The sequence below is a fragment of the Mizuhopecten yessoensis genome, unplaced genomic scaffold (genome assembly GCF_002113885.1).
Source record: "Mizuhopecten yessoensis strain PY_sf001 unplaced genomic scaffold, ASM211388v2 scaffold716335, whole genome shotgun sequence".
NCBI lineage: Eukaryota > Metazoa > Mollusca > Bivalvia > Pectinida > Pectinidae > Mizuhopecten > Mizuhopecten yessoensis.
The window spans coordinates 105,012-117,728 of NW_018480065.1; the positions used below are offsets into that span (position 1 = coordinate 105,012).

General features: G+C 35.6%; 1 protein-coding gene across 26 annotated transcripts in view; it reads left to right on the plus strand.

The window, feature by feature from the left end:
• LOC110443252 (serine/threonine-protein phosphatase 2A 56 kDa regulatory subunit delta isoform-like) overlaps positions 1-12,717 on the plus strand; it is a 45,017-nt gene that overhangs the window by 24,577 nt on the left and 7,723 nt on the right. The window contains exons 13-19 of one of the 26 annotated variants that reach the window (XM_021487354.1): positions 738-839; positions 4,152-4,224; positions 5,774-5,905; positions 6,924-6,965; positions 7,689-7,704; positions 8,339-8,372; positions 10,934-10,939. In XM_021487354.1, the coding sequence (XP_021343029.1) occupies positions 738-839; positions 4,152-4,224; positions 5,774-5,905; positions 6,924-6,965; positions 7,689-7,704; positions 8,339-8,355 (382 nt within the window). In that variant the 3' untranslated portion in view covers positions 8,356-8,372; positions 10,934-10,939. Of the gene's footprint in view, positions 1-737; positions 840-4,151; positions 4,225-5,773; positions 5,906-6,923; positions 6,966-7,688; positions 7,705-8,338; positions 8,373-10,933; positions 10,940-11,743; positions 11,763-12,664; positions 12,716-12,717 lie in introns of those variants that run through there. The other 25 variants (XM_021487355.1, XM_021487353.1, XM_021487350.1 and 22 more) reach the window with 25 other exon arrangements.

Sequence of the window (12,717 nt, forward strand, 5' to 3'; positions counted from 1 at the left end):
AAAGATGAAAACTTCCATTCTGCAAATAGGTAATTTTTCTGTTATTCAAGTAAATTATTGTGGTTATCTTGCATGTTAATATTTTTTCTGAACTTTTGGAATTTGATTGTAATTTTTTATAAAGATATGTAAATTTATTATAATTTTGCATGTTGATTTTTTTTTTCTTTGGTATAAAACTTTGTCTGGAGCATGGACAATTTTGATCTCTATATGTTGTCTGTCAAACATAGAAGTTATCTCTCTTGAAAGTATCTTTCACCGTTTATTACATCATCCAAATTACCTTCTGTTAAATGAAAACTTGTGCACATCTAAAATGAAAGTAAATAAGCCAGCCGTGAGCTACTGAACACCAGATAGAAATTTTGGAGCATGGATTTGATGTGAAATAAATTGTGTGTAATGGTTTACTGGAGTGTTTTAAATATTAATTTCATAATCGTGTCTGATGAGCTCATATAATTAACAGAGTGAATCGGTCAGCAAACCGCTGACCCACATATTAACAAACATTTGATCTTAAACTGAACTGTTCTACAATAAATTCTTTAATAGTGCTATATAATATTCTGATAATTATAAGTTATTTTCTTTATTTGAGATTAAAATTTTGCAATTTGTTTGAATAGTGGGGGAAAATGTTGATTGTGTATAATGGATATCAAGAAAATGATTTGATCTTTAATCTGATTTACATTGCTATGTGAGGATGCATTATATGTGTTATTTTGCAGGACGATACACGGGCTTATATACAATGCTCTGAAGCTGTTCATGGAGATGAACCAGAAATTGTTTGATGATTGTACACAACAATACAAGGCAGAGAGACAAAAGTAAGATACCAGTGACTGGCCCTTACAAGTAGGAAACTAGTATATAGTTGTAGATTGTCTTAGGAAACTAGTATGATAGTACATGGCAGAGTGACAGAAGTAAGATACCAGTGACTGGCCCTTACAAGTAGGAAACTAGTTTATAGTTGTTAATTGTCTTACGGAACTAGTATGATAGTACATGGCAGAGCGACAAAAGTAAGATACCAGTGACTGGCCCTTACAAGTAGGAAACTAGTGTATAGTTATAGATTGTCTTAGGGAACTAGTATGATAGTACATGGCGGAGCGACAAAAGTAAGATACCAGTGACTGGCCCTTACAAGTAGGAAACTAGTATATAGTTGTAGATTGTCTTAGGGAACTAGTATGATAGTACATGGCAGAGTGACAGAAGTAAGATACCAGTGACTGGCCCTTACAAGTAGGAAACTAGTTTATAGTTGTTAATTGTCTTACGGAACTAGTATGATAGTACATGGCAGAGCGACAAAAGTAAGATACCAGTGACTGGCCCTTACAAGTAGGAAACTAGTATATAGTTGTAGATTGTCTTAGGGAACTAGTATGATAGTACATGGCAGAGCGACAAAAGTAAGATACCAGTGACTGGCCCTTACAAGTAGGAAACTAGTATATAGTTGTAGATTGTCTTAGGGAACTAGTATGATAGTACATGGCAGAGCGACAAAAGTAAGATACCAGTGACTGGCCCTTACAAGTAGGAAACTAGTATATAGTTGTAGATTGTCTTAGGGAACTAGTATGATAGTACATGGCAGAGCGACAAAAGTAAGATACCAGTGACTGGCCCTTACAAGTAGGAAACTAGTATATAGTTATAGATTGTCTTAGGGAACTAGTATGATAGTACATGGCAGAGCGACAAAAGTAAGATACCAGTGACTGGCCCTTACAAGTAGGAAACTAGTATATAGTTGTAGATTGTCTTAGGAAACTAGTATGATAGTACATGGCAGAGCGACAAAAGTAAGATACCAGTGACTGGCCCTTACAAGTAGGAAACTAGTATATAGTTGTAGATTGTCTTAGGAAACTAGTATGATAGTACATGGCAGAGCGACAAAAGTAAGATACCAGTGACTGGCCCTTACAAGTAGGAAACTAGTATATAGTTGTAGATTGTCTTAGGAAACTAGTATGATAGTACATGGCAGAGCGACAAAAGTAAGATACCAGTGACTGGCCCTTACAAGTAGGAAACTAGTATATAGTTGTAGATTGTCTTAGGAAACTAGTATGATAGTACATGGCAGAGCGACAAAAGTAAGATACCAGTGACTGGCCCTTACAAGTAGGAAACTAGTGTATAGTTATAGATTGTCTTAGGGAACTAGTATGATAGTACATGGCAGAGCGACAAAAGTAAGATACCAGTGACTGGCCCTTACAAGTAGGAAACTAGTTTATAGTTATAGATTGTCTTAGGAAACTAGTATGATAGTACATGGAAGAGCGACAAAAGTAAGATACCAGTGACTGATAGTACATGGCAGAGTGACAGAAGTAAGATACCAGTGACTGGCCCTTACAAGTAGGAAACTAGTTTATAGTTGTTAATTGTCTTACGGAACTAGTATGATAGTACATGGCAGAGCGACAAAAGTAAGATACCAGTGACTGGCCCTTACAAGTAGGAAACTAGTGTATAGTTGTAGATTGTCTTAGGAAACTAGTATGATAGTACATAGCAGAGTGACAAAAGTAAGATACCAGTGACTGACCCTTACAAGTAGGAAACTAGTATATAGTTGTAGATTGTCTTGGGGAACTAGTATGATAGTACATAGCAGAGCGACAAAAGTAAGATATCAGTGACTGGCCCTTACAAGTAGGAAACAAGTATATAATTGTAGATTGTCTTAGGAAACTAGTATGATAGTACAAAGCAGAGCGACAAAAGTAAGATACCAGTGACTGACCCTTACAAGTAGGAAACTAGTATATAGTTGTAGATTGTCTTGGGAAACTAGTATGATAGTACATAGCAGAGCGACAAAAGTAAGATACCAGTGACTGGCCCTTACAAGTAGGAAACTAATATATAGTTGTAGAATGTCTTAGGAAACTAGTATGATAGTACAAAGCAGAGTGACAAAAGTAAGATACCAGTGACTGGCCCTTACAAGTAGGAAACTAGTGTATAGTTGTAGATTGTCTTAAGAAACTAGTATGATAGTACATAGCAGAGTGACAGAAGTAAGATACCAGTGACTGACCCTTACAAGAAGAAAACTAGTATATAGTTTTAAATTGTCTTGGGAAACTAGTATGATAGTACATAGCAGAGTGACAGAAGTAAGATATCAGTGACTGGCCCTTACAAGTAGGAAACTAGTTTATAGTTTTAGATTGACTTGGGGAACTAGTATGGTAGTACATGGCAGAGCGACAAAAGTAAGATACCAGTGACTGACTCTCTTACAAGTAAGAAACTTGTGTTTAGATTTAGAAAAATCTGTTGAAAATAGGAAAGCATGGAATTATTGTCAAGTTTTTGTTCCAGTTCTTGTCGTAATCTTGGTACTTGTGTAAGACTATCAGACAATCTTGGTACTCATGTAAGACCATCAGACAATCTTGGTACTTGTGTAAGACTATCAGACAATCTTGGTACTTGTGTAAGACTATCAGACAATCTGTATTCATGTAAGACTATCAGACAATCTTTGTACTTGTGTAAGACTATCAGACAATCTTGGTACTCATGTAAGACCATCAGACAATCTTGGTACTCATGTAAGACTATCAGACAATCTTGGTACTTGTGTAAGACTATCAGACAATCTGTGTACTCATGTAAGACTATCAGACAATCTTGTTACTCTTGTAAGATTATCAGACAATCTTGGTACTCGTGTAAGGCTATCAGACAATCTTGTTACTCTTGTAAGATAATCAGACAATCTTGGTACTCGTGTAAGGCTATCAGACAATCTCGGTACTCATGTAAGACTATCAGACAATTTTGGTACTTGTGTAAGACTATCAGACAATCTTGTTACTCTTGTAAGATTATCAGACAATCTTGGTACTCATGTAAGGCTATCAGACAATCTCGGTACTCGTGTAAGACTATCAAACATTATCTTGGTACTCGTGTAAGACTATCAGACAATCTGTGTACTCATGTAAGACTATCAGACAATCTTGTTACTCATGTAAGACTATCAGACAATCTTGGTACTTGTGTAAGACTATCAGACAATCTTGGTACTCGTTTAAGACTATCAGACAATCTTGATACTCATGTAAGACTATCAATCATTATCTTGACCATTTTCTTTACAGAGAAAAGGAGAAAAATAAGCATCGAGATGATGCCTGGACGAAAGTGCACAACCTAGCGTTAGGAAATCCGCAAGTAAGTACACACCTGGTCAAATGTATAGAGTCATTTCTGGCTAGAGGAAAAAGTTTTGCCAAGCTATTTTATTAATGTACCTGTTCATATTTAATCCTGTTTGACATTTGTCGTATAACTTCAATGTTTAGGTTTTGTGATAGATTTCTAAAGAACTTTGTTATTAGAAAGCTTTTGCTAGTAACAAGGGGGACATTGGGGTTTCATTTTGTCTCTGTCTGTCTGTTCTTAAAGTAGGAAATTCTTCACCTTACAGTGTGTTATTAATGTAGTAAGAAAAAAACTAGATCAATTTAAGGACAAACAGAGAATGTGGGTGGTAGGTGACATGTTTTAGGTTACAGAAGTTTCTCTCAGTAATATTGATATACAATATCAGTTAAATTCTAGAGCATTTTACAATGAGTCATATTAAGAAAAAGTGATGGTTGGAAATGTTCATTTAATGTGCATGTTACATTGACTTCTGGACATCCCCTATGATATGGAAAGTGATTGGCCCTGTTCTAGTCCAGCAACTAAGCTTTTCTTCAAACTTCAAATGATTTTAAACTGAAAATTGAAATCACATGAATAATATGAACAACAATGTGGATTCGGTGATGAAACCACTTCTTCTAGATGTGGAAGGAGATTAGCTAATCTGACTTCAAGGTGGAATATTTTTATCTGCTATTGTGAGTTGTACTCATGACCTGAAATAACGCCCGCTGAAGAAAACCTTAGTGCACTGACTAGAACCTGGCACCAAATTGTCATTTTGAAAGTTGCATGATGGATGATTGTAAAGGCAATGCTGAAGAAACGCACAGAAAAGTTTACTGCTTCAAGTTTGAGTGGTGTTTCGAGTCTGGATTTCCCTCTCCCCTTATGAAACATTAATTCCGATCGTTTTGAAATGTGTGCAAAATCGAGAATGCAGTTTGGCTCTTATAGGACAATTGTAAAAGATTTATTAAAGATGGTTATCATCCTAAAAAACAGGTATTAACACATATTTTGAAATTTTTGTTGCAAGTTTGATATAAAGAAAAATCCCAAGTTGTAAACACTTATTTAGTTTGTTTCATTAAAGCAGATACCGACATTTATGATTTTAACACTTTATGTTCTGTAACAGATGAACACACTCAACAACACTCTGTGATCAACACAGCATCTTCTACACTCGGTGTCTCAGAAAAACCTGTGACGTAGCTAGCCATCATAGGCCGATAATATTATCATTTCGTTTCATCAAAATTAAAATTTCAAAAGATATTTCTCTTATTTGAAGTTTTGTTTTACAGTAACCTTTAAACATCAATCTGTTTACAAAAAAAATAAAATAGAATCAATCCGAGTACCAAAATGTAACAGTTGATTGAATTTTAAATACAGTAAAGAAGGAAAATATGGAAAGTTCTTTGTGTATTGTTATGAGTTTTGGTTTAGAGACTTGGGTATGGAGGTACAAGTGAGTTTAGAAGTATGGCTGTTATCCAGACTGTCAAGGGGAGATAATACACTAGCAACCCTGTGTACACAATTTACTTGTGTTTCTCTACAGTTCAGAGAGTATGCAATTTTTTTAACTAATGGTGAGAAGCCCGGAAATCCAGGGACGCCTAACAGTATAGGGACCGAGGAGGATGGGGAGGTTGTCGTCAACATGGAAAAATTACAAAGGGAGGCCAACGAGGTACGTTGTGTGGTACAACCCAGTGTCACAAGGCAGTCCTAACAGTACTCACCGTCATGTAAACTTAAGCTGGTGTGGGTTGGCGCACCATATAGCCAAGCGCCCCGGGGTGGCAGAACCAAGGGTAATGCATGGTGCTTTATATAGTAGGGTAGTAAAGAAATCTACACCAGGTGTAGAACTGGTATAGGAGGGTTTGTAGGGTAGAGATAATACAACTTGATGTATCCAAGCAGTTCTATATATTCTTGAAGGAGTTGCACTATATATACACAATATTTAACGTGTCTTAAGGATGGTGAAGGAGGCGCACTATATGGACAGTATTGCACAATATGAAATATGTAGGCAGTCCAAAGGCTGGTGAAGGGAGTCCAACCATGTTAATCATACATAGATGCTTGTATAGAGCGAAGTCCCACTGTTCCTAATGCAGGTTTCAATGTACATTTTGGAAAATGCATGATAACCAAGAGAGGCAAGGGCAGTGAAAGATTGGGCTTCGCCTTCGTATTTTCACTAGATCGATGGTGCGAAATACTGGACTTGGGGACAAAGGTGGTGGGATGATCTGTGTTTTGTATATAGAGGATAGTGAACAATGATGGGATGTGTTCAGTGTAGGGGAGACAATCAGTAGATTTTGTGGAGACAGTCAGAACATGGATAGCTCCTTGTCCCTGGATTTCATATAAGGATGTATGACAACTATTAAGATCATTTCTTGCTGTTTGATATGTAATTTAGTGACAGCAAATAAATCACTGTGACCATGAAGACATGCCTAAGGTTTATGTACCATTGATAACGGAAGTCAGATAGAGGGCTGGGGAGGGTTGTAATGTAAGGGGTGATGTGTGTTCATGTTACAAGTTTATTCTGTTACTACACAACAACACAACTCATTTCATCATTTTTTCTTTAGTTTGCTTTGTTTTTTTAAACATCTGTATTGGCGAATCATCATTATAATAGCTAACGTTTACATTGACAACATGTCCATTATTACACATTATAGATAGCAGCAAGTAACGCTAAAAAAATGAGCAAGAAAACAGAGGTAATATACATTTTAGTAATAAGATTAAACACTCCTCTCTCTGTGTGGTTCCAGAAATAGCCCGCTGACGTAGAAAGTGTGTATTTGGAGGGAAAGGACTGTCACTTCTGTGACTGTTCATTGGGCATTTCTGTCTCCAGTTCTCAGAGAATACTTGATCTTTTAAGCCTCTTGTGCGTGTGCCATCTTTGTTCTCTAGTGAAATCAACTGTATGTTTATAACCTTTTCTCCCCTGTTATATTGAGATTGACACAATCCATTTCGTGTGTATTTAAATGTTGGGCTATATTTGGGATAACACCTCTGTCGTGGGTATCCCAATGCTGTTCCTCATTGGAGTACATATTTACCTAATTTGAAACCCTTGATTTGGACATCACTACTATTGTATGTTTCCTAGGTTCATTATCTGCAGTGAGATTCGCATTCATGTCAATCTCAGTGTGGAGTTCCCATTGGTGTTAACTTTACAGATTTGATGACAGGAAAAACAAAAGGAAATCAAAACTTGTAAGGAATTGATTTCATTAGAGAAATTTCACTTGCCTTTCTAAACATGCTTGCTAAATGTAATGCAAGCTTCTTCATCCAGCACTGCAGTTATGCATCCTGAACAACTTCACAAATGAAATATTTGAAATTCATTTTCAGTACGAATATGATAAGCACAATTGGTTGAAATTGTGTGTTTAAAATTTCTTCATTTTTGTTTTGTCCTTCAGGCTCAAGAATGTTTCAGTCAGTATTTTTTATCAATAATACATTTCTTGAATTCTTTGTATTCATATTTATTTTCGATGCAGATGAACTTTTGCATTTAGATTTTGTGATGTTTTTCTCCCAGCACATTTGAGACGATACAGTTCTGAATTGTGTGAATAATTCTTTGTTCCTATTCAGTTAAAAATGTGTTTTTTCTGTTGTTTTGCTTCCCCAAAATTTAATAATTTAAGAGGGTTAGTGAACCCCAGAAATATAATCAGATGATTGAAAGATTTAAGGTTTGAGAAAACTGCAGAAATTAGGGCTTGAGAAAACCCTAGAAACATCTCCAGACGATGGTAGGATTTAGGTTTGAGAAAATTGCAGAAACATTCTCGGATGATGATAGGATTAAGGGTTTGAGAAAACCCTAGAAACATTCCCAGATGATGATAGGATTAAGGGTTTGAGAAAACCCTGGAAACATTCCCAGATGATGGGTAGGATATGATTTGACTCTCAGTATTGTGAAGTGTCTCCTAATATTAACTCTTTTAGGTGACTAGATATATATCATAAGCCAAAAAACGTCCAATCCTCTTTAAACTCCAGTCTGCAATGAAATCTACTTAACACATGCTGAAGATATTTATCATTTTTGTCTTGACAGAATATGACCGTTTTTAGTAGTATTTTTCAAAAGGGTATGTAAACTGACAACCTTGTGCATGTAGTTAATATTGACATGTACAGGCCCCCAGCATGCCCACACATTGACAGTCCAGTGTCCTGGGACCAATGTAGTGGCACCCCTGGCATTCATTTGTATTTCACTAACTTTTTATCCAAGATTGATGTTGTCCTAAAACAACATTTTTTTTTTTAATTTAACATTTTAATCCCCTCTTTGTGTAATTCGTATTTTGATCAAACACGGTGTACTCTATGTAGCAGCTTTTTGTCGTGTAGTTTATGTCTAAAATAATTTAACTGTTTTGTTTTAAATAAGAACATCATTTAATACATACAAAGGAAAGCTGGATTATATCCCCTTTATTTTCTTTCAAGTTACATAACCTGTTAAATGAATTTCAATTCAGATCTGGAGAAAAGAGCACAATTCTGTTCTAAAGAGCTTAATTAGCCACTGTTTGTTTTATCCATGGCATTTCTAATTAACTAATTCTATCCTTTTAATATAACTGGGAATGGTACCCTTACTTTTATAATATCTGAAAGTATTCCTCAGGGTAACTATAAAATGTACACAATTATATCACCATGCAGAATCCTCCACGTTTGAATCACATTTGGAGAGGCTTGGTGTTAAATATGTTGATACTTACATTCGCTAACACTATTTAACCTGTTTTCATGTGCCTGCTGAAATATTGAGGTAACCCAGAATCAGTATCAGATAACTTGTCTACCACGTATCGTAAATAATTAATTGAAAAAACTGGAAATACTTGCCTGCAGATAACTTAACTTGTACATAATATATTTCGGTTTTTGTTATTATTGAAGGTCATGCTACTCTGTATGTTCACCACTGTGCATCTAGACATATCATGTTTGTTCTCTAACCTCTTTACCATGTGAAAAAAAAGAATGCAAGCACATTCCCAAAACTTATAATATTACAATATTTATGTTTTCTTGTATATATAGAATGCAGCATAAGAAAGTTTCTGGACACAGTATTTATGAGTGTGTTTACACTCGCCCCTGTATGTCCCTCCATGCTCTGTTTGAGCAAACACTCTCCCACCCTCTTCTGAGTGACATGTATTTATTTCTAATTAAGGCATAATGTGACATGTTTGAAATGCATACATGGCCCTGATGGAGAATGATCGTTGATTTAATATTTTCATCAAAAAGGGTTTCCCGAAGGGGGAAATATTTTATCATTATAGCTAACAACGTATATTTTTAACGGATCAAAGAAGCACTTTGGTCTTCCTTACATAATATGTAAAATGATGTAGGAAACTGTTCCAGTGGTTTACTGTTGTTATCATTGTTTCTTACCCACAGCTTACTCTGAAATGTGTTCAGGACATAACAATAATAACCTTTTTACTTATTACATAGGAAACGGCCTCATGTTTCTAGGAATTGATAATTCATTATAATACCTCTAAAGGATTCGTTCTATGCATGCACTTTTTCATTTGGAAGCATTCTTTGCTGGGATAAATTTCATTAGCTTGTATTTAGTTTATGATTTCAAAATACAGATGGAAACTAAGTAGTCAATTTTGTGTGTATGTCATGTGGTTAATAATTTGTGTAGTTGTAATGTATAATTATCAGAGGAACAGATGATACAAATTGAAGAAAATTGACCATGAAAATGTGAATTGCATAAAAAGCAGTAATTCTTGTATCATAATTTTGATTGAGAGTATTAATGTATGCTGTAATATAGTTAAAGTATGGGCTGGAAGGATATTAACAAGTCTCGGTTCCCCCAGCCGGTCAAAGGGAACAAGAAATTTGCTTAATCCCAAAATCCCATACTTTAGCAGTTTTATTGTACTGATAAAAAATGCAATGATGCTTCTTTAAAAAGAAAACAATATCCCAACCAAAATTTCTGAAACTCTTAAGTTCCATATGGACTCTTTTAATATTGTCAGGACTGTTGTCTCTGGTCAATAATAACTGGGTGAGGTCAGGTCAGCCTACCCTTATCCTGCTGAGGGAGTTAGCCTATAGGGGTGTTTTATTTGGACTATAACTCCACGGACAGTCAAGTTTGTGCGGGGGGGATAATCAATTTTACTGCATACTTTCAGATTAAGTATATAGCTCTGTCAATAACATTTGGTCTATAAGAGTCCATATCTGTAATTACAAATACAAATTACTTTTGCACGCTTAAGAATTAATGCATGCTGTGATAATTCCACTTTTGCCGGAAAAAAATATGAAATCAACTTTTTAGGTAAAACAATTATCCCCATGGAGGATTAATAAGTTAATATGTTGGGGGAGTAAAGTAATGATATGTGAACACCTCCGGAGGATCAGCTATCTGTTTTATACTGCTCTTCTCATTGCTGCTAATATGCTTGTGTGTAATTTTTGACAATTCAAAACGTTCTCTCCATTTGTATAGATGTACACTGACCTATAATAAATGCTTCCTATTGATCTGTCTGATATGGCGACTCCGTCTCCAAACAGATAGTGTCAACACTCAGTACTGAAGATAACTTTTATGTATGTTTTGTTTTTGTTTCATTTCCTCATGCAGATAATGGTAAGAAAACCTTCATTTTACTCACTTTACTTTCACTTTGACGTAGCTGTTACCTCTTAACCCTAGATATTGTACTTTTACTTTTGTTGGTTGAATATTTATGTTTTGCAACCTTTGCATTATTCAGAGAATGAATGCAGTAAAAAAAACCACCACTTTTATTCACTAACACAAAATTTATTACACAATGACCTTTTTGTTGGTAACTGTAAGTCGAGTATGAGACTTGGATAAACTTTGCTTGGCATACAACTTTTGTTGGTTACTGGGAGATGGTCAGACCTATGATGACTGCAGAGCAAACCTATTTCATCAGGCTACTTTTATAAGGAGGATCATCTGGGTGTCCCCTTATCCCTTCAACATATATCTGGTAACAATATAGCAAGACTGATTATTCAGCCATTGGTCACCTGGTGATCATGTGTCTTGCTAATCATACTTAAGCAATGTTTTCACATGTGAAGACCTACATGAAGGTATACATTGGATTTGTTGGTAACTTTTCCCACTTTTCGTAGGTAAATGATTTCCATTTCTGTAAACCTCAAAAAAAGTTTCAATGCATAGATATGAACTTGAAGTTAATTCTTGTTTGTATGTATTTCATCACTAGGATAGTACTATGGGATGGATTTTGCATGATTGCAATCTTCTCCTATAAAGCTTGTTTGTCACTACAAGTCAGGAGAGCAACTCTGCAGCATAACAGTGCACTACACAATAACTGGTTATATATCAATTTTAATTCTTACACAAGTCTTGCTTCGTATTATAATGGTGTGTATTCCCATTTGACTTTAGAGTAATGTAGGCAGTGTATGTAAGTATACACGGTCAGACGAACATTAACCGTTACTGGCGGCCCGTGACTAGGCTCATAAAGCTAAAGTACAAAGCCAGTGTAGATGGTTTTGCAGATTTACTTAAATACAGAACAGTCACTCAATGCTTTGTTCAGCTTTCCTACTTCATAATAATATCCTCACACACTGATTAACACAAAGCAGTATTCTGTCCTGACAATTCTTTTTCCTTCATACCTATGTATTACCAGGTACTAACTACCCATTGTCAGGGACTAACAATTCTTTTTCCTTCATACCTATGTATTACCAGGTACTTACTACCCATTATAAGGGACTAGGGACTAACGATTGTATTGGTGTGGACATTTTATTTTAACCTTTTTAGCTTACAAGGCACTGCTACTTTGCTGAATTGCTTGTGTGTGGAGCTAACTGAGTGTAAATGTTGACCTCTTGTGTGTTTTTTCAGTGTCGACAAGATTACTTTAAAATTTATACTTCTGTTTGCGCATTATTTCATAGAAAACTGTATTTTTGTGACCATACACAAAGCTGTAAATTTGTTGATCAGCCAGCTTGTTAAATGTCTAGTATTTTTGTTTACCCAACGTTTTATTCCGTCTTTGCGTATTGCAGAGTTATCTTCTCTTGGGAACAGGTATTGATTGTTACGTCATTGATTTGTGTGAGAAAATTACGTCGTTTTCTCAAAAATTGATGACGTTACTCTCACAAACAAGTGACGTAACAATCAATACCTGCTCCCAAGAGAAGATAACTCTGCAATATGCAAAGACGGAATATGGCTAATGCTATTCAAGCTTCTTATGCCAAATTATGACAAAAAAAATCAAATAAAAGATCGGTAAATGTTGACGACGTGTAGTGGATTGTATGTTGGCTTATCTCCATTTAGTTCCACGCTGATGCTAAAGGATTGGACTTGCTCACCTCTGACTTCGGAAAAGT